General features: G+C 36.7%; 2 protein-coding genes across 3 annotated transcripts in view; both read right to left on the bottom strand.

Moving 5' to 3' along the window:
• The window catches only part of LOC143909790 (uncharacterized), a 743,449-nt gene that overhangs the window by 352,892 nt on the left and 366,877 nt on the right, over positions 1–23,680 (bottom strand). The window lies entirely within an intron of this gene.
• LOC143923265 (uncharacterized) overlaps positions 1–23,680 on the bottom strand; it is a 25,622-nt gene extending 1,942 nt beyond the window's left edge. Inside the window, exons 1-5 of the mRNA XM_077446861.1 lie at positions 22,636–23,680; positions 2,112–2,227; positions 1,898–2,032; positions 1,666–1,819; positions 154–398 (exon numbers count right to left, since the gene is read on the bottom strand). Of these exons, the coding sequence (XP_077302987.1) occupies positions 154–398; positions 1,666–1,819; positions 1,898–2,032; positions 2,112–2,227; positions 22,636–22,726 (741 nt within the window). The 5' untranslated portion in view covers positions 22,727–23,680. The remainder of the gene's footprint in view (positions 1–153; positions 399–1,665; positions 1,820–1,897; positions 2,033–2,111; positions 2,228–22,635) is intronic.

The raw sequence follows: 23,680 nt of genomic DNA, 5'->3' as shown, positions 1-23,680 counted from the left end.
CTTATGGAATAGAAAAGGCGATTGTCTTTGTAATGTATTTATAATGATATCACTACAATTATATTATACAAATGAGATTGTGACACGGCTTGTGAAAGGAAAACATGTTGTAGGAGAAGTGCTGAATTTACGTATGACCGGTTTGTTACTCACTTCAAGTCCACCTTCACAATCTTGAGCCAAAAGCGTAAAAGTTCCGTAATCGCAGTGAGCTCCGCATCTGTAATAGTCGCCGCTGCAGGCTTCCGGTGGGCAAAGACTGCCATTTGCATTCGGAATGATGGGTTCGTCTTGAGGAGGAATCGGTGGATAGTACAAAAGACGCAGCGTCGTTTGATTCTCGTTACGGCCGTCCATCATATGGGAATGTTTCTCCAAGAAATAGGTAGGAGGCAGTTCTGAAAATTAAAAATGAAAACATTATTTCAGAAAAATTAAACATTCATTAAGTATTATATATTGCCGCTTATAATTAGTAACTGTAGCAGTAAAGCCAAATATACAAGTAGTACTAACAGTTTATTGTATTAACCTCAAGCTAAAATTTATTTGATTTATTTTATAAACATAAATACATATCAGGAAGGCATAAGAAGTTAACCTCAATAAATTCCTGGTCAATTCTAAACGTCGATAAACAATTTAACAGTGCATGATAGAGACATCTATGGATAAATTTGACAAACATTTTTGCAGCATTTTATAAATGGCAAATTCGTGATGCTGAAAACTCGAATTTTGCGAGAAATAAGACAAGGCTGCCAATTTGTTGGAAACGTTTCAATGAAATCAGATAAATTGACAAACTCTGATAGGCAACGATCGACTTTGAGTCACATATCCAAGGTCTGCCCAGCAGCCCCGGGCCAGAGATTGAACTCGTGACCACTCAGTTAAAATCATTACACGCTAACCACTGATCTATGCTGCTAAAAATTGTTATTTTGCATACATATATATGTATATCGGTTGGCCGTCACTGCAAGGAAAGTGACTTGATGGAAAGTCGAAAGATGGAAAAAAATTTAAATCGATTCGTCGACTTGTCGTTAGCGTAGGTCAGGGTCAGATATTTGAAAGATCTTTACCATGGGTTACATTATGATGAAAGAGATAGATAACCCCGACCTATGCTAACGACGAGTCGACGAATCAATTTTAATTTTTTCCATCTTTCGACTTTCCGTCAAGTCACTTTCCTTGCAGTGACCCAGACCCACAATTTTTAGAATAATTTTAACAAAGCATCATAGACACATCTATGGATAAATTTTTGATAAACTTACATTTTCAGAGCATTTTCAAATTTTGAGATGCTGAAAAACTCGAAATTTAAAAGACATTAATGAACAAATTTGCAGCATTTTTTTTATCGGCCAAATTCGAGATGCTGAAAATTCGAAAATAGGTAAAGATTGCCAATTTGTTGGAACCATTTCAATGAAGATCAGATAAATTGACAAAATCCGATAGGAAACGATCAACCTGGAGTCACAAACCAAGGTCTGGCCAGCAGCAACCGATGGGACTCGAACCCGTGACCACTATGCATATATACGAATTTGAATGCATATATACTAATCCACGCTGCTGGTTATAGTGTCACAAAGTCAAATACAGCCTCAAAGTTACTAAGCATACTTAGTTCTCAAAATAAATAGGTACCTAAAGCGACAGCGAGAGATTTCAGTAGTAGAGAACTGAGATTCGTAAAATCTTCCGATAGTGTAGAAACTTTTTGAGTAAACTCCGGTATCACGTCTTTCTCGGGCAATTCACTATCTTTCAGCGTTGTGATATTGAAGGAATGGCGAAGTTCCTGCAAAAATACATACACATGATCAAAAATCCATACAAAAATCGGAATCGGAGTAGGAGTTTGGAACGTAAAACCAACCATTGTCTTCCCGTCGAACCGCTCCATTCCTGGCTTAATGTAACCATGATTAGTAGACGGCCGGCGAAGGAAACGCGACTGCGTGTCGTCAGGCAGGGCGCAGAAGTCGTCCAAGCATCCGTATCCAGCTTTCAACTAAACGCACAAACATTATCGTTAGATCGCTACCGACGGGAGAGAGACGAAGACATCGCACGCACCCTATCCGCCGTACCTTATCATCGCTGATCCCGTGGTTGACGAGCAATGCGAGCCCCTTCTCGCTGAGCGCCTTGTGCAGCTGAGCTCCCACGCGTCGCACCACGGACTTCATCGGACACGTATCCGTACCTGGAAACGAACAAAGACGAGAATACTGTTAATTTCATTTGAATAATTAACGACGGCGTGCTTAAAATGTGTGCCAAGACTAAGCCAAGGCGACTCGGCGGTAAAACAATGAGGAATTATTATACCCGTCTTATCTGCACTGTATTGTAAATTATCCACATGACTCAAGTGATATTTTACAGCATAATCCCTACGTAGCTACAATTTATCTACATTTGTGTGAATCATTATACCTGGCGACGACCAAACTAAAATTGCTAGTTGGCGAAGGTCAAATGATACAACTCCATTATCGAGTACATTCATTTGTATATAACACTAGCTGTAATACCCGGCTTCGCTCGGTATTTGTAATATAAACCGCTTAATCATGGCCAATCTAATAATAAATATTTAATTAAATTTATTTGAATAGTTGTATTTAATTTAAATTTATTTGAATATTCATTTGTTTTGTTATTAAATTACAAACAAACGAACATACATACAAAGTCTCTTTCGAAATTATATATTAGATGATGATCTCTAAATATTTATTTTATTTATACTTTGGGAAAGGCGGTGTAGCCGATGGACCCAACTTTATATTATTCTTATGATGCCATTATTGGGTTACCTCTGAGCAACATCTATGGTATTAAACATGATATAATTTTTTTTTAAATCATATTCAAATAATGGTGACATAGTAGGAAGGATGCTTTTTGCCAATTCGATGAGGAACCGTTTCAACAATGAAATCAAATAAATTGGCAAACTCTGATAGGAAACGATCTACTTTACAAATATTCAAATCTGACCAGCATCACTAAAGATAATACTAGGAATAAATTCTTGCTAATTGAGGTCCACCCACGAGATCGAACCTCTCGGTGGTTAACATTAACGCAAACACCGAGGTATGCTGTTGGCAAATATGGTTTACCATAAAAAAACCATATCAACACTTTTAATTGCATAACTTTCTGATAAAAATTTAACGACGACCCAAATTTAGACAATGCATTTATTTAACTTGTGTAGATCAGCCTGAGAAAGCAAATATGGACAAACTGTACAAAATCTATTATATTAAACATACACTATTATTGAGTGCTGAAATCATTTCTGTTAAAAAACCCACCGCGCTAAAAATTTCGCCCACATTGCAAATTAGAATTATTTATAAATCCAATAAAAAGCAGGTATAAAATTTGTAGTTTATCCAAACAAACCCTAGATCACTATCCTATATAACTACCGCCTGGGATTTCGAGTTTTGTAATGGTGTGTTTAGACTCTCTAATATATCTCGCAACAATATAATATAAATAAAATAACTATTAATGAATGTATTTTTCCAAAACTAGTTTATATCTTCTTCATTGCTGTCAAAATGTAATTCTATTAAAATTAATAAAAGTCGATCCTGTGACATGTATTGGGAAAATATCGGTATATTATATACATAATGCTTCTTCCAATAATCATCTATTCGGTTCAATCTGATCGTTCTCATGTGCAACAAGAGACCAAGCCACAATCTAAAATACTCTGCAGTTAGGGATATCCATCGGGTAATTCTGCTACGGTTATAAATTCAGAAATTCCTGTGTAAACGAATCTTTATAACCATGGACAAAGCAATTGCACGGATTACACGACTCATGGTCAATGCTACCTGGAAAGGTCTAGCAGGTAGTATTCTTATTTATTTTATACATGCACAATGTACAACGCGCATCGGCGTTATTCAGCATTGAAAGGGTTATAAAAAAAAGGGGATGAGCCAAGAACGGCCGAAAATCAGAGTAGATCGATTTTAAATAGATAAAAATTAATTTAATTTTTACTCACATTAAATAAGTATCTCTTTGGTAGATAAGTTTCATTCTTGTATATATGAGCTTGTGTGTATGTTCGAAACCACAGCATATATATTTCTAATCACAGTATGCACCGCTTAGTCATACGAGACGGAGAGTAACTAGACGTTTTATTTCTGTCTGCCGATTGGGCAAGTCTGACACATACAATTTCGGTACGAGCGAATTGTGTTTTCCCTTTCGCCAGCGCACACTGGCGAAAAGGATTGCGAAGAGCGACAACCGAATCGTCACGCTTCTGTGCAATCGTTTTGGCCGTTACACATTTGAAATTCGCCGAAACGGCGACTTTTGGCCACGTATTGCGGTATTGGACATTTCAATTTCAGTTTTATTTTCTTAATTTTATCACACACATTCTAAATTTCAGCGTAATCTTCACGCTCGGCCTGCGAGCGATACACTCGCATATGTACTGGTTACTAACCGGCGAGAATTACGCGATACTATCAGGGTTTATATCGTTTTTTTTTGGAACAGTGTTGCATAAACTTTTTTTACACGGAAAAATAATAAAGCAAATATTATACTAGAGCCGAGTATTGAGCAAGGACACTCGCCCGATTGTTTATCTGACTAGTTTTGTATTCTCAGCTCAGAATAAACTTTCATATAATCGAGTACCGGTAAAGTTGAAAGATTATTTCAGTAGTAGTCGACATTCACAATTCACTATTTAGTTCATATTATTCTCGCATCACTTGTATTTTAAGTAGACTCGTCTAGCAAGTTCAACATTGAAGCGTATGCATATTGGATAGGGATTCTATTACTAGTTTACCGATAATCACCAAAATTTCGCCATCGGTAATTGCTGGTGTTGGAAAATTTACAGGAAATCATTTTATCGCGAATTAAATAGATACAGGTATATTATTGCATTAAAAATGCGTGCAAATGACGTATGTATTATATTGTAGTTTAGGTGGTCTGAAAATTGTTTACTTTCAATATTAAATGACTAAAATTTTGAGCGAGGTGAATGAGATATACAAAGCAGGAAGCACGTCGCATGTCTGTTTTGTTATAATTTTCGCAGTGTTAAAATTACTAGTAACTCATTGTAAAGGTCTGTTCATACCTAGTCAGCACGTATCGACTTCAGCAGGTATCCGGCCGTACGAAAAGTATTATTTGGTACATTTTGTATGGGTATATTCATACCAACCGTCACGTTTACGCCACGGCAGGCTTACAGCAGTACCCGACATTTCCTGTTCATACCTTACAGCAACATCCGTCAACGTATTGTATCCGTTTTTTTGGCCATCGTGGAAATGAGACAGCCGGTTTGCTGTTTTGGACCAATTATCGATAGTGACAGTTGACAGCTGTTCAATCTTTCGACATGGTTTTGGCGCCAATATTTAAAAAAAAAAAATCTTTTACGTAAATATTTAAAAAAAAATTGTCCATCATCCACAAGCTCCTTATAGTGTTCAAAACTCTCCTTCGGTTTTTCTATTTTTTAACATGGTATGCACATCAAAACGCCTCCGTGCTTTTTTATTGCCTTCTTGAGCTTCTTCTTCCAACAACAACGTGATTATACATAATTTTTCGTTCGATAAACGCCGAAACATTTTTGCTGACTTGTATTCTGACGCGTAGCTACGAATGCACGTGTATGCATTCATATTGTAAGTACTCGACAATACGACGTAAGCAATATTGCACCGTATCGTCATGGCCTGTAATGTATAAGTAAGCCGATTTTGCCTTGCACTCGGCCAAAGTGCTGTAAGCGTGACGTGACCGCAACGTGTAGGTGGATATGAATAGAAATGTAATAAAGTGACATATGTATTTGAAACGGAGTCGTGCAGTGCTGAAGCCGTGCAGTGCTGTTAAGTATGAACAGACCTTTATTTGTAGTGCACAAAAAATCCCTTTCTAAAATCACGATATTCATATATTGGAAAAAAAGGAGAAATAATACGATACAGCTATTCGCCAGTGTGCAGTTATTGAACTCTGATTTAGAGATAATAAATAAGCGTTCAGTGATCATTGGTCACAAAGCGCTCGCCCAAAAGTTAGGTATGAACAGACCTTAATAAGTTGTAGCGAGTAAGCCTAGCGATGTCAGTTTGACATACATTCGTAAGAGTGGCTACACTGATTGCATACGGAGTGGCAACACAGACCAACCAAGTCGTAATAAATGCGATCAGACAGTTGTTTCAATTATGATTATTGATTACATATAACGAATAAACTTCATGTATTTATATAACATTATTCACCTGAGATTTATTTTTAATTATTTACGATTCAATCTAGGTTAACGCATTTCGGAAAAATAACCACATACAGACAGGGCCGCCGAGAAAAATCCCGGGCCCTGGGGAAAAATAATTCCGGGTCCTATGACAAACTAAAAAAAATATATTCGTCAGCCGAACGTCCCGACTCAGGGCCCTTCGACTAGTCCGGGCTTTGGAACTTTATCCAGGTTCCCCCCACCCCTCTCGTCAGCCCTGCATACAGATAATTAAACACATACAGATCCAAACATTTTTTTATTTATCGGTAAAAAGCGATAAACCGGTAGTGGGAGAAATTATTTACCGTTTACCGGTAAATGAAATTGCAATCCCTAATGTTGGAGCAACGAGACACTCAGTTTCAATTTCACTCATCGCTCCACCCTATCTAATGATATTAAGTTGGAAATAACTGAACCATTGGGACACAGTTACGTAACCTAAGCTTGTATTTGTAAGGAATCACTCTGAATCATCACATTTTCATCTAAAGAAGTCAAGTTCTCCCAATGCGGAACTTTTTACGTTTGATAACTTCTAGACAGCCGCAACCCAGCTTAATTTATAGTGTGTTCTACTATTAATAAATAAGTCATGGGTCCATTCCAAATCCATTTCAATGCATTGCTATAAATGCCGGCACGATTTAGATCGAACAGTGAGAACTACTGCTTCCAGAAAGGATCTCAAATACAAAAAAATCTGATGTAGTCTCCTTCCATTCTGAAGAGGACACAGGAATGTAGTAGACGAGTAAACTTTTTTAACGTATCTTTCTTAAGATCATTCCACACAATATTTTTCACTTTTGATAGCCACTTATGATCAAGTTCTCTCATTTCATTCACATAGGAGTGTAAAGATCATGACATCTTTTCCCCTCTTCTCAGCACATTTGCACTTGAAATCCCCCTAGACAAATTTTGAAAAGCAGTGTTCTAGAGTCATTCAGACTATATTCGCTGAAACGGGGGCGGTTCACGGTCGCCGAAGTGTTTTCAGCGTTTCTATTTCCGCTGAAACGGCCGTCGAAACAGGAGAAAGTGTATCGGACGAGTCTCGAGGGAGACAAGCCAACTCTCCCGCTGACGTCACGGTGAAAGGTGGTTCCCCTCTGAAAGGTGCGCGTTGCAAACGAGACCCATCTACACACGATGCCAATATTGAATTACAGGTAAAACGACCTGCCGCCAGTTGGTTACTTGGAGTTAGATACGCCATCGGCCAGTAGTAATCAAGTGTGGAAATAGCTTCGCTAATTATACGCTCGACAAGGTTACCATACACTTCAACTAGGATCTCCCCGCGAGTAATTCGAGTATTTTTATTTTAACGAGTCTGGTCGTGGACAAAATCATTGTAAATTTGCATTTCGAACGTTCGAGCTCCTTTACATAAGTCTCATTCTCCACTTAATCCATGCAATTATTCTCGAGCAGTCTTGCGACTCGCTCAACAAGCATAGGAGTTTTGAAGCGTGAGCACGATTTTTGAGCGTCAATCCTTGACTGTCTGCCCTTTTGGTTGATTCATTAGTTTCATATTGAAATCCATCTTCCAGCATCCAGTACAACTTTGTAGTATTTATTTCTTGGAAAATACATAAGTGGTTTTGCAATTCGCTTACATATTCTTTCATTTTCAAGTTCGTTTCTTATTTCAACACGTTTATAACGCACGAAAATTCGTCACACAGAAAACTGCCCAAATTTCGTATAAAAATGCATTTGCTGAACAATATTTGGGCTGTTTTCTATACGGCAAATTTACTGTGCGACGAATTTTCCTGCGACAGGAATACCGGTGCTTATTATCCTGGTAGCGACTCACATTTGGGATGTAGTCCGTTTACCATTGGAAATATTGGGATAGGTACGGCAAAATCAAACATGTGAAATCTTCATAATGGATGTAAAAATCCAGCATTTACTATGAATCGACTACCAATACAGTTTTTTTCATCATCTTACCACATCCATATCCATTATACGTTATCATTCACCACATCCATATAATAGCATAGCCTCATTTTAATTTTGGGTACCAAACTCCAAACAAGGAAGAGATCAAATAAAATTCAAAGGAAAAAATCTAAACTGAGTTTTAACAATGGTTACCAAAGTACATATGCATAATACAAATAAGTGTATATGCATTTAATAACCCAGAGTGCTATGCTACCACTCTTCTTCGAGAACAATGACGGGATGAATCAATGCCAATCCAGGTCAGTCTTCTTCCCCCACACCCAAAACCATACAATATCAAATGAAAGATTAGATTCAACATTGATTAAAATCTACCATCTGTGAAAGGCTGTTCGAACTTGCAATGCTTCTTCAAACCTGACCTACATCAATAAAAAGCTGGCAGCTCTGACGAACACCAAACTACTCGGCGACGAGAATCCCAAGAAAAACATCTCATTGACTTCATGATTACATTTGAAACTTGAGCAAGCAGCACAGCACACACAATTCCGTACGATCACTCCACGTTAAAACAATCGACTTTCACTAGCGAAAAAGAAGAAGAATAGTCACATAATAATCGTGACTGGAACGTTTCGCACGCTACGATGCAATTAACCGTCCGTTTTTCAACAATTAAGGCTAAGTATAAGTTTTAGAGATTTGTTTTGCATCTATTCGTCCAAATTGGGTCATAGGAAACACACCGCGATTGTCTCCTAGCATTCATTGGTGTCAATAACAAACAATACATAAACCGATATAGAATAATATTGTGCGAAAGAGAGGAGTGCCAGCTTCTAGGAAAACCTATGATTATTCAACAGCGATCATGCGGTTGCCATGTGAACACGCAATAAAAAAATGCTATTTAAAATGCTCCACAACAGTTATACCGCATAGTTACATATCGCAATCTAACAATATTGTACATGAAGTTCAGTAAGAGATTCATAAACCAGTCATGGAAAATTTCTATTTTTTTGGTTCTAATCAAATTGCACTCTCGTTGAAATAATAATGAAAAAATCTTGCCTGTATTCAAAAGATCATAAATGTAAACATTTTTTGCGCACAAAGTCAATAGTTATTACCGGTTTTAAATTAGATTCTATTTTATATGATTCGAGGATGCAAGTTGTTGTGTGCGATTTTATGACGTACTTTATTTTAAACATAAAAAATTAATAACTCACTTTCCATAATTATTTTTTATTTATATTGTTGCGTAGGGTTGGGTTCGAGATCCAAATGAAGGCCAAAGTCGATTCAAAGCATTTATTCTACGATTCAGGAGATCCACACCGCTGCGCTCACCAGAATATCTGATCTAACCGCGTGTTCCTCATTATAAAGGACAAGTTGCATAGTTCAGCCTATTTTCTACGCATGAATTCCATTAAGTCTGGACCCTCTCTCATATTCCCTCGTTATAATATAAAAAAAAAATTGCGAATTTTTTTAATTAGTTAGGGCGCAGACACCATGTGCGTGTTTGTTTTTAGATAATTTTGCGCATGTAAAAAAACGCCGGCCTAAAATCGTTATATTGAAATAGGTTTGACAGTGATCGATAACGGCGAATCCCATATTTGAAGAACCTTGTCGAAAAAATAGGATGGTGCGAATTAACATTGCCATGAAGACACGCCTATCACAGCTGGAGTTCAACCTAGGCGTGCCGTGCCGAACTTTTAAGTGTGTTTTTTTACCATAATGTGCCTTTACGGAATTTTTTTGTACCTCGATGTCTGCAACGAAAAATGCCCCTGCATTGTGAGACATACTTTTTCACCACACGAGGCCAAGAACGCACCCGTGCCGTTCGATTCAGCGTGTTTGCGTCTTAAACGTATAATACACAGTTTGATTGATTTAAAAAATCTGAAATATTGCTAAAGAAGACAAAGGCATATATGTTTAAAAAAAAACGATATACGAATATTTAATTGAATTGTAATATATATATTTAATTGGTAATAATTTTTTGATCGGCAGTGTTGGTTGCCTAGGCAACGATGCCTTATTTAAGGCCGGAAATTGGGGATATGAAAAATTTCAACAAAATCGGGGATCTGATTTGTGAAAAAAAATGAAAAATTAACACAAAATTAGTTTGTTTTGCTAAAACTAAATACGTGCTGTCAATGTGTACTTGCTAGGTAGATCAAAAAGATGATCTATCGAGCACTGGCTAATAAACACTGGCTCAGACGGACAACTACGGCATAAAGGTTGAACGTATTGTAACAGAGAACTGAACTCTCGTTCAGAACTCAATATTGAGGTCAAAGATAACAGTTATTAAGCCGTAGGTGGGTAACCTATATTCCAGTGAAGCCACAGCTGTGGCGAAAGAGAAATTAAACTCTCCACCACACACACACACAGCACTACAAAACAATGAATAACATCTCAACAAATAAGCGATTCGCACCTACCACTCGGCACACTTTTACGACCGACACTGTACGGAGGGGAGTTTTTACACGGCAGCGTACGATCGCGCGGATAAATCCATGCATTTTCACACCATCGTACATACATACATACCGATTCTATAGATCAGATATAGCCCGTCGTCATCATCGGTCAGCATCGAACGTGTCCACGCGTTTAGAGATACATACATATATACACAAGCAAGAAACGGGAACATCAGGTGAACCACCGAACGGGGTCATACACTCATATTTATAATATGTGTCGATACTGTATCGGCTGCACAACGATCGACGACAGCCTTCGTCCAATGCACGTTTCGAAACCACCGTGTAAAATATCACGTGGCACATATAATGATATTTCAACGTGCCACATATATATTATATGTAATATAATAGTGCGCTTTGTAAGCATAGAAAGCATTCACATTTAGATCTTCCGGTCAAGGTCCTCCGGGAAGCGAGTTCAAGAAAGTTCGAGTTGAAAAACCTCTGAAGAGGACATTCGTTCCGAGTCGAGGACATCCGAGTACTATACCGTCAATATGCCAAGTTGTTAAACTTATTTCAGATACTTTAATTAGGCTTCGACAAATTTAAAGTGACTGAAATTGGACACAGCGTATGTGGTGATGATGATGATGATGATGATGTGTGTGTGTGTGTGTGTATGTGCAGCTGATGCTAAGTATACACGTGCCATTTGGCTCTGTGCAAATTGCAAAATGTTAAGCGTATGCTGCTGCTGCTGCTGCTGTTGCAGTGGCAACGTCCGATGTGTTGCAATACTGAGATGGTAGGGACAAAGAGGGAAACGCATATGAGATAAAAATAGGATGGATGCCAAGTCGTCCGTTCACCGATTGAGTAAAAAAAATCTCCCAAGAGATTGAAGAGAAGACTGGGTAAAAAATCTCTCCAAGCTTGCTGTTACAGTAATGAATAGTAACAATTCATTATGCACTTTTGTTCTGCGAAACTTAAGGATATCTGCGTCATACATTTTGAATGTTTAAGTTGACGTATACGTAATAGAATATGCATTAGTGACGCGTTTGTTGAATGATTCAAAATCGTGTGCGTTTTTGAGGAAACATACGGTAGAAGTGAAACTTCCGAGTCGCTTCTCGACGGAGCGTAACCCTTCGGCTGCTACGATGTTTTTCCTAGCGAGAAATTCCAACATTTATAATTATTTTGTATGTATTATACATATATTAACTTCATTGATCGAGGGTGCCATACTTTACCGTGTATTTGAAAAAATACATTTGAAGCGGGTGTTTATTAACTCTCTCCATCTCTCTCTTTCGCGGTTTTAAATGCAAGCGTTCGAGCGAGATGCACTAGGGGGCGACAGTTTATGATTTTGGTATTGTAAACATTTGGTGTGCATTTTAGTTGCATTTAATTGCACGACGGCTCGTGACCTCTATAATAGAAAACAATTTTCTATTATTTTTGTAATTATTCTATACTATATATTATTATAGATACAAAATAGTGGAATTAGAAAACGGGTACCATTTATCGGCCCGGCAATAAAAAGAATGCTTCTCTCTAAAAATAGCTCGCACGACATATCAAACGTCAAATGGTTAAAATTTTTGTTACTGGCAACCCGTTTGACGTTTGATTTGCCGGGCGAACGCCAATTCTGTCGTGCGAGCTATTTTAGAGATGTTAATTTCAAGTGCAAAGAAAAAGTTTGCGTTGATATAAATATATATACACGTGTATGAGATGTTTCATACCAATGATGGACTGGCTCACAAGTATTCAAATACGACGAACAACAACGATCGTTGTTAGCAATCTCGCCATTTTCATAAACAGCGAAATATATCGTTATTTAGCATTCAAAGGGTTAAAAAAAAGTTCAAAAATAAATTTGATAGTCCGGTTTGAAATTCTGACCATTCGGTGGGAGTTTTGACTATCAAATCAGCCGTTGATATACATATTACAATAATGAATTATTAATGATGTTTAAAAGAATACTTAGTATCACCCAAAGCCTTGGTATAAACTGCTGACCATTTCACATTACATACTGAACGTTTTGAATTAAATATAAGGCCGACACTGATTACCATCGAAGCTGACTAGATGTGTCGTAAATCTCAATAGATTTGAAAGAGATTTTTTTCCATCAACAAAAATCCAAATACAAAAAATATGAACCACAGAAATATGTAAATTCAAAGCGACTTCAACTTACCAATGTATGTAAAACACGATAATTCAGACAGTGAAGCAATTCGTAACTGTATTCGATTCTAATGTGTGGCTTAAAATTATTGAAATTTCACTACAAACGCGGTGAAAAGCGGCATACGATTTGCATCGCTTTGTTTCAAACATAATTTAGCAAAAAAAAAAACAAAAACAATGTTTTATTTCTCCTAATCGTTCGACACAATTTTGACTAATCCCCATTCCATCATCGTGTGCAGGATTAACCATCTCGCATCGCTCATTTTTCTATTTATTATTATTATCGTACACAACAATGAGATACGCTATCGGCGAATATGGAAAATTGCGAGATATCGATTTCACTACAAAACATAAACGATTACAAACATTCTCTAAAACAATACAATAATAAACATTAAAAAACGAAAAGGAAATGCTAATACTCCCCAAGTGTTTATACCACATTATCGGTGATGGACAATGAGTGTATTTCTGAAGAAAAACATCGACATCCGTTTATTGTAAAAAAAAAAGTTATTACTACACTGATTACGATAAGCTTACTTAGAAACCCATAAATTCGTGGGAGACCGAAATTTTATAAAACTAAACAAACAAAATGAATCAAAAAAATATATGTGTCGCATTTATTGATGCAATTTAAATTTATCTAAAATGAATATTCTACGCAAATCTACAGCTCTCAATTGAATTGAATGTACATAGTAGGTACTTTACCTTAAGACCGAAGACGTTTTTCAGAAAAGGTCTTGGAAGGGTGCATTTTTTTTCAACTTTCACCCACCTGAGCAACGCCGAGCAATTTCCAATCAATGTGGAAAAACATCCTGACTTAAATTTATAACTGACTAGTGATTCCACCTTGTGGGTATGTGGTAAGTACATCGACAACAATTATGGGGGTTTAAATAAAAAAACTAAAATTTTAGAATTATTCAGAGTTATTATATCGATTTTGATTTTGATTCCGATGACGACTTGGGTTGCGGTTATTTAAATTTATTTGAATATTCATTTGTTTTTAAATATTTATTAAATTTAACGTCACGGTTTCTACGAACCAAAGCTTACATATATACATACAAAGCCTCTTTCTAAATTATATATTAGATTATTTTAATTCAGACACAACACTAGTTTCTAATATAAACCTATGATATCATTAAAGGAGTTCATAAAAGCTTAAACGCACAGAATCGTACGCCATGCACGTGGCCGTGGATTCCAGCCGAGAAGGGGGTTTCTTCGGGTCATTGTTAATTCGTGCGATCTCATTATTTCGACAAGTCTCTCCTATGTACATTTCTTCAAATTTCGGAATCACCGTTATCGATCACTGCCAGACCTGTCAATACAAGAATAAAACATCACCGAAAAATTCCCGGTTCTCATAAGTAGAGATCGGCGGTCGAGTTGCTGCCATACAAAAAAGGTTGACAATAGTGAGCCATTTTTTAGCCGTCGAGTATCTTGTCCGCCGCGGTCCTTCCTCATACATAAGTTTAACCCTATATCGGAGAGCATCGTAACCTCTGGATATTCGCGGCACACATTGTTTACGACTCGTAGAGTTTGTCAGCTACGTACATACATATGTACTTCATCGGCAGTCGCTAGTTATTCCGTATATGCATAGGGACAAAACACTAACTAACATCGGTTTTCTCCCTCACACGCGATCTCACTCGCACGCATTAGGCCGAAGTGCTGTTCGGATAACACATATTACCGCGGTGCACAGGTTACGATGCTCTGATATGTCGGATCGACTATATATGTATTATGGACAAACTTCCTACACTCTTCCGATCATTTCGAAACTTAGCCATTCTGCGAGGTTTTTTTCGGCCGATAGTTTCTACTGATTTTTACCGAATCAAACTAAAGACGTCACAGCATAATCAATCGAGTATATTTCCGCTATAAAGACAGACGTACACATATTCAAAATCATCTCACTCGATCGTTTCAAGGTTGATATAAACGGCGAATTATCTGAGGCAACCGAGACAAAAGACGGCCATGGATCGATGATGCAAACGAAAAAGGAAAGTATTGGGCGAATGAATGGCCGTTTCTGCCACTGCTGCTGCTGCTGATCAACTTCTCCATCATCAGGGTTACCACTAAATACTCCCCCTTGCCCGTGCCGAGAAGCAAATTATAATAATCTCACGACCGAATAACCTTCGAGACCAAAGTTAATTAATTGCACAGATCACTTTATCGGCGACGATAACGAGTTCAGAAGTTGCCATAAAACATTACGACGAAATAAATCTTTAAATTTCGCTATCTCTTCAAAACAAAACGATTGCCGGGGATTAGTTCGGAGCTGGGATTTCAACGTCACAGACGAGTCGAAAGATTATACCCGCAATCGTACAAAAGATGACAAATCAAGCTTTACATTTGAACTAAAGCAAATTGTGCAAATTGGCAGGACGACAATGATGATTGATGCGAGCAATATTGGAAGTGTGCTGTAAACAATGTGTGTTATTTATTATAATAGCATAGTAGGCCACGTTTGTTCAAGTTTTTCGCATCTGCATTTGCGTCATGTCTTGTCATGCCAAGTCAAGAGACGGACGATCGGTGAAATATCGGTTCGATTTTCTTTCTTTAATCTTCAGATAAAAAAAGTTACATGTAATGTGCCGCTGTCATAACAAAAAACAATACAATTTGATCGATCAAATCGTACATATGTATAATACATAGAATTTGATCGGTTATTTTGCATTATTACTTACATATGTAGATACGTCAAGGGGCATTCACATTAATGGGGAAAGTTAATACGAAGAATCGCATTTGATTTATTGGAAAGGATACTGCAGTCAATGCGCTGTAGCTCAAGTTTTATCACTCAGCTATGCTGCTGGAATATTAAAATTTCATAAATATATTATTGGGCGTATTGAAGAAGAGACATAAATCGAAACACATGAAAACATGGTAGATACCTTGATAAACTCGAAAGCAAGTAGATGGAAATAGGATAGGACAAAATTCGAGCTAAAGTATGACTTTGCGTGTTGGATTATTATTTGACTTTTATTATTATATACTAGTGGTTTTACCCGGCTTCGCTCGGTATTTATAATATAAACCGCTTAAACATGGCTCATCTAATAGTAAACATTTTATTAAATTTGTTTGAATATTCATTTGTTTTTTATTATTAAATTGAACGTCACGGATTCTACGAACCAAACAAACATACATAAAAAGTCTCTTTCGAAATTATATATTAGACTAGCTGAAACCCGGCAAGCGTTGCAATGCCATTATAACGCATGCAATTCCCGTTCCCGTTCCCATTTGTCGGAAAAACGCAGGTGGGCGAACACATTTGAAATTATTGCGTTGCAATGACACTCATTCCCGTTTTTCCCGTTTCGTTCTCGTTTTTTTTTCACAGTAATCTTCCATGGGAAGATTACTGTGAAAAAAAAATCTTACATGAAAATGAAAATCTTACAAGAAGATCTTACATGCACACAACAAATCCTGAAAGTTTCATCGTAATCGGTTCAGTGGTTTAGCAGCCTATTCGAGACACACACACACACATTCATTTTTATATATATATATAGACTAGTGTTGTGTCCGTTGTCATTTCAACGCGTGAAAGGATGAACCAATCCTGAGGCTATTGTCGCTACGGTTTCAACATACACAGCCCTGCGGTCAATTCGCAACGCCTTTTAGCTCCACTCCCTGCACTGCCCCTCATTCTATCCCCGCACACTCACCCGGCCGTTTGTTTGCATACAAATAAGCATTGTCAGTCGATCTCTTGCATTCTTATAAACTTCTGATAATTGTAATATTTATTTTTTTAAATCTCCATACTTTCATACAAATTCATTTCGGGAAGTACGCATTTCGCTCACATTTACAACAAGTTTCTTAGTTTGAGTGTGACGAAACACAAGCAGGAGACAATTCAGAGGATAACAGTACAACTGCTATATTTGGGCTACTCCTTGGGTCGCACATGTTTGTAGAAGGGCACGTGCCTTACTTTGAGCAATTATCAGAATGAGAGCGGCCTCCCTACGTCGTCATGTCTCTGTATCGACAAATTATATTCTTATTTCATTTTCGTTCATCACTGTAAATATTATACATATTTGCGATGGGGGGAATCGCTTCACCGACCACCATATACCATTTGTCAATTGATTAATTAATTATATTTATTTTATCATTTGTACTAATTATATATAGTTTATATGGACAATAGGGATTGCACTATTCTCACAATCGTAAAATCACAATAAATAAAAATCATTTATTATTATTACATAAAAAAATTATATTATTATTAATATATCATACAGTAATCCTCTCTATTACACGTCATTTACAACAAGGATTTTCTATAAAAAAAAAAAACGAATTATTCGTTTGATTCTCTATTAAAAAAAACTAAGTATCCTCAAATTTTGTACTATCCTTCTAATAATACGCTTTCAAAAGCGTGAAACCTATGTATTTCTGCATTTTGAAAACTGTATAACTCAAAAGAGGAAGGGGAATACATATTTATTTATACCTAGATTTCATTTAACATTGGTCACATATTTAAAAAAAAAAAAAGCGTCCTGGGTAAAACCGAGCACTCATCTATTGTATCGAAAACAAAAGAAGTGTTTAAATTTAAAACGAAACAATAAGAAAAAGAAACGAGGCTATTTTCAATTGTTTCGACAAATATAATAAATCCTTACTGCAATAAATCAAACGAAAATCTCATAAAATCATTGGATGATTCAAGCCTGCAAAAGGATCAACAAATCAATCAAAATAATACAAATTAATCATACATCACACACAACAACCACGCAGTAGCAAACAACTCGCAGATTTAATTTTAAAATTCACAGACTCGTCGAAATCACAACACACATATTATGCATACATATACACACACACATATGAACGTTATCACGTGAAGATTTTGTCAAATGGCGAATTTTAATGCGAGTGGAAAATTCTGATTACTTTAATCCCTCTTGAGACCTGTCCGTCTGCGTGACGAGGAGTTTTGACTTCAGAGGTCGTCGTCGTTGTCACTAATTGTACAAACGAGAAAACATACATATGTATGTAGATACTACATACAAAGATACATTTTGTTTATTTAAACATATATTGTATACGAATCACGATAACGCCGACTTGACGGTCAATGTGTGGAGGAAAACGCGACGAAAAACAATTCGTTGAATTTATTATGCATAAATTGGACCCGTTTCTTTTTATGGGCAACAATAATAAACAATCGATTTTCATCGACGACTAATACATATTATATTCGCTGCACAACGTCATTGAAAATCAGCTGATGCCATTGCATTTTCTGTAATTTTTGCACGAACAAGTGCAATAACTGTTATCGCAGTGCGATACAAATACATTGGGATTTTCTCGAAACGTTCGTACATATATTTTCCATTTTCCTATATAGATATGACGCCGCAATCGCTGAATCTATTTTTCTTGAGTTGCGGTTTCGTTTGAGTGATTATGATTTCCATTTCCAAAAACAGCAAAAAAAACATGTATTATACAATACAACATTCCTCTTTGTCTATTGTATAGCACTTGTAATTCTGCAAATTGATGGATTTGTTTTTATTTTATTTATACATATATACCAGGAAGGCCTAACAGGTAAACCCAATGCGCATTCCTGTCCAATCACAAAAGAAAGGATAAACCATCTTATAAATTTAAAAAAAAACAAATGTATATATATATATATATGCATATATACCAACAAGCATACACACACACACAGATGAATGTATATAGTAAATAGACATATTTAAAAATAAAAACTACATAAATAATAATCTAATACATAATTTCGAAAGAGACTTTGTATGTATGTATTTGTTTGGTTCGTAAAATCCGTGACGTTCAATTTAATAAAAAAACAAATGAATATTCAAACAAATTTAAATAAAATAAAACTATTCAAATAAATTAAATACAATGTTTATTATTGATTGGTCATGTTTAAGCGGTTTATATTACAAATACCGAGCGAATCCGGGTAAAAACACAAGTAATAAATAAATTATAATGAAAAAAGAAAAAATGCAGCTAGAAGCCATTCAAATCACGATGCCTGACATAACTGTATGATGCAGTAAAAACATTTTTTAGCAGAAAACGAAAGTGTAGCAGTCGAATGGCTCTTGAAAGGGGTGTTTCAAAAAGCACATTAGTTTTGGCCCGAATTGGCAGAAACAGAGTTCTGGAGCGAGATTCTTTCAGCTTCCCAGGTAACCAAATTTTAAGGCTAAACAGATCTTGTGGGAGGTGATATTCACCCCTTAGAACTTTGAGAAAGAGCTTTCCGAGTTGAGCGTCGCTACGCAAGGCTAAGGAGCCAAAGCCCAAAGAGTCTATAACAAATTTACTGGCAAATAAATAGGGATAGCAATTGCTCAATTGACTAAATGGTCAGTGAGAAATATATATCCGCCATGAAATTACGGCTCTGCTTCAGCCATATTTTTTTTCTTGCTCCTATTTTATATTACTCGACGTTTAATTACACGATAAAATGATTTTTATACCTAATTGCAATGATTAAAATCGCATATCTTGCATCATTTTCAGATGGACACTAGCGTCCAGCACAATGACTGGTGGTTTTTTTTTAAGCACAGTAAGGCAAGTGTTAAAGATCCGCACTTGTAAATTTTATTGTACATATATGATCCGTGACGATTGTAAATCGCATTTTCATCCAAGAATAATGCGTATTTATATACATACTGTGTACCTGCATGAGGAAGAATATCGTGGCACATACATTACACATCCTTTGTACAGTTCACACAAAGACGCTAAAAATGCAACATTCCGAGAATCCGCCACTTTAAATTTAAAACATACCTACCTTATAGGTGCTAAACATAATAAAAATAAAAATAAATGAAAACTGGCAATTCTTCGAACAAATTGAAGTTCACGTGAGTAATCGCACTGTTCTTCAAAATTTATTCAATGACTTTCCTTTTAAGATCGTCGATCCATGTTTGATTTTCAGAACATGTACTTTCATATAAAATTACTTGCTTCAAGGAAAATACGCTTGAAAATGCAATTGTGGTGAATAAATACTTTTGATACTGATGTCGCAAGCTAATATAAAAAAAAATAATAATCAAACAAGTTACAGGCGACTTTTGCGTATATCATTTTATCTCTGAATTAAAAAAAAAACACAATTACTAGAGTTAAACAAACGACTGATTTGATTTACAAAGCTTACCTCGTCATCAAAAAATAAACATGACAAATTTTAGACAAGATAAAAAAAACATCAATCTTACACGAAACATCGTCATTCGATAGACAAAATCACTCGATTTATTTTTTATTCAACAATCGTAGAAAAAATTGCAATAGCAGTCATGATAAAATCCTCGACCTTCGTTGAGCGCGTCGTGCGTTTTGTTAATTATTATATTTTCCTGCGTGCAAAACAACATGAAACGGTCGACGATAATTGAGCTCTTTATTTATGTAATTTTTGAAAAATATTACCTGATTTTCCAGCGGCTATTGTCATGCTATTGTTTTTAGCGAGAACAAAAACATTGAAACATTGAAAAGGCCCGGGTATGAGGAAATGTCATGCTATATAATATGTCACAATTGTGACGCGCGCGCTTTCCACGTACATAATTGAAATTTCAATGTCGTCCAAAAATGTGAAACTTTTCGAAAAATTTTATCGCGTTTGTGCTCGTTCATTCATTTATTCAATAAATAATTCGAGAAAGAGCGCTTCTGATGCAATCAAAATAATAACATTGGGACAAATAAAGCAATGCAAATAAACGTGGGAAAATATTTACGAAATTTGAAAATTTCATAGTAAAAACGGGACATAGTAATTCGGATTTTTCGAAATCATAAACTTTGCATATAACTTGAGTACCATTGTGGGCATGTTTACCACATTATTTTTAACAATAACTTGTAAAAATCGAACTGAAGTACCGGTTAGAATAAATTTGTGCGCCATTTTCATACCAGGGAGTCAATTTACGTCAAAATAAGTTTACCGGTAATCTGATCATTATGTTAACAATCACGTACTTATATTTCATCAATAAACTACTATATTTTCTACTAAATATATTTAATAAAACGCTAGTAAACATTGTTTATTATATACTAAGATGCGTTGCCAAAAGGTAAGAGTGGTAATGAATTATATATTAATTAAAATTTATGAAGGACTAATAAATATTTTTATTATTCGTCGTTTAAGAAAATATTCGTCGTTTAAGAAAATAGCAATAGTGTATTCCAATTATTGTCAGACAGTTGCGATCTAATTTTTCAAGTATTTTTTCAGTTTTATTTCATTTCATCAAAAAAGTCAGCTTCCTTCTCACAATTTCTTTATTTTTTCTAACTGATTTCAGTTAAACTTATACAAAGCTTGGCTTTTTTTTTTAATTACAAGCCTCTTCTATATTTTTAAATAACTGAGGCTTTTCTGTTCATAATAACCAGAGATAGACGTTTGATAAATGCTTTCGCACAAAAATTGGTTGATTATTGTCAATTTCTTAGAAGCTTTGTTTTTGTTCTCTTGCTCTGAACACTAGTGAAGTGGTCCATTGTTATTTGAAAAGCATCCATTGATCGCCTATCTTTACTAATAACACACATTTAGTCATAGATGGAACTACTGCAATATCATTATCGGAATCTGAAACTGATAGATTTACTATACATTTTTTTTTTTTAATCCGTTCTATTACATATTTTCCTTATTGTTTTTTTTTTTGAATGAGCACTGGGTCGGACCGGTGTTTCAAGAAGATACAATAAAGGATAGGAAGGTGATTAAATGCGGTGAATTTTAATATTTAATTTACCAATAAAAGTTAAAAAAAAACTCAATTTTGATTTTATTTCTTAATTTAGTTTCATTTTTAGACCAAACCGAGTGTTCATTCTCCTTTCGAAATATAATATTAGTGAAATTATTTCGTTTTCAAACACGTAGTGGAGATTTTCACAATTTATATTTATTATGGAATATGTTTACGACATAATTCGTAGCCCCAATTATCGCCTTCTACAAATAATCATGAAAGGAAACGGTGGCTTGGAAGAAAGAGGCTCTCTTAAACGGCGACTTGAAAAAATTGTTTCGGCAACACGGATACGGCATAAAAAGAAGAAGAAATTGTATTATGAATCTTTCGATACTGAAAAGACATTATAACATAAAAAAAAACAACCTTAAAGTAAAGAATTAAAAATATAATATGAATTGTGCATGGACGACTTTTGAAAGACTTCGGCAACGTTCAACAGGTTCCCAGAGGCAGTGTTGCCACGCCGAAAAAATCGACAAACGTCAAACGAGCAACAGGTTCTTTGTTCGAAAATTCATCAAAAAAATAATGAAACGTAAAAAAAATTGCATTCAAATCGTTTTAGTCCACTATCAAAACGTAAAACGATACACGAAACGGGCTAAATCCCAACTTATAAACTTTTAAGAGATCGCCGCCATTTTGAGAACATATATACAATAGAAAGAAAATAAAACAAATGAATAATTTGAAAAGGGGGCGTACGTACCTATATGCGCCAAATCGATGATGGGAATTTGACACTTGGAGATGAGCGTCTCCGGAGGCTTCTCCGTGAAGGTGAGTTTGCGGCTCAGCATCTTGGCGAGTTGAGGGTGTGTTGGTGAGGGGTGAGGGTTGAGGGTTGAGGGTTGAGGGTTGAGAGTGCGTGTTCGAGTGCGTTCGCGTTTGCGGGCGCGTGTTCGGGGGCGAGCGTCGCGACCGAATGTGAGCGCGTTTGCGAGTCAAGAAGAGACGCTCGTTATCGAGACGGCGGAGTCATGATTGAAACGCCGAGCGCCGAACGCCGAACGCCGATCGCTGTTGGCTGATGGCTGATGGCTGACGACCGGTAGCCGATGACAGGTGACAGGTGGGAGAGTCGGGCGCGTTATCGCGCCTCGCCTTCACCGTTAGAGTTTATTGAAGTTGTGTATGTGCTCGGAATCGTGTGGGGCGGGCAATCGTTCCCAGCGCATCTGGGGCCGCTGTCGCCGCGGGGCGCCTAAAATATGACAAATGCGTCCTCCGATACACATTAAAACCCGGAAGCGGGTCTCCTGGGGGATTCTCCTCGAGAGCGGAATCGAGCGCGAACGCGGGGGGAGATTGGGCTAATGCGATTAGATGCGAGGCAGGGGCGGCTCGATCACGATCACGACCACCTCGGTTCACTCCTTCGACACGGAACTAACTGTCAAACTGACGAGAGGTTGTCTTCGCTGTCGCTTATGTGCTGCCTGGAATTTCAGGGGAGAGTGTCGACATTGGAACAGAGGGAGGAAACAGCTGGGAGATGCGACCGCGGCTGCGACTGCGACTCGATTTAGATTGAGATTGCTACGCTACTGCCAGCCGACTGTCAATTCGATTGCAATGGCGACTACGATCGCGATTTTCAATGTGGTTGTCACAGAACGGATACTCGATTGGCTTCAAGGCGACGACACGACCGACACGCGCAACGCACTTGACCACTCGACACAAAGTGAAGTGGACTAGCGGAGAACGATTCACTGTAAGTTCGCCTAATGCAATTCACCTAATTCGAGTAT

Source organism: Arctopsyche grandis, chromosome 3, assembly GCF_051622035.1.
Source record: "Arctopsyche grandis isolate Sample6627 chromosome 3, ASM5162203v2, whole genome shotgun sequence".
Classification (NCBI taxonomy): domain Eukaryota; kingdom Metazoa; phylum Arthropoda; class Insecta; order Trichoptera; family Hydropsychidae; genus Arctopsyche; species Arctopsyche grandis.
This window is presented reverse-complemented; position numbering and strand designations above follow the sequence as displayed.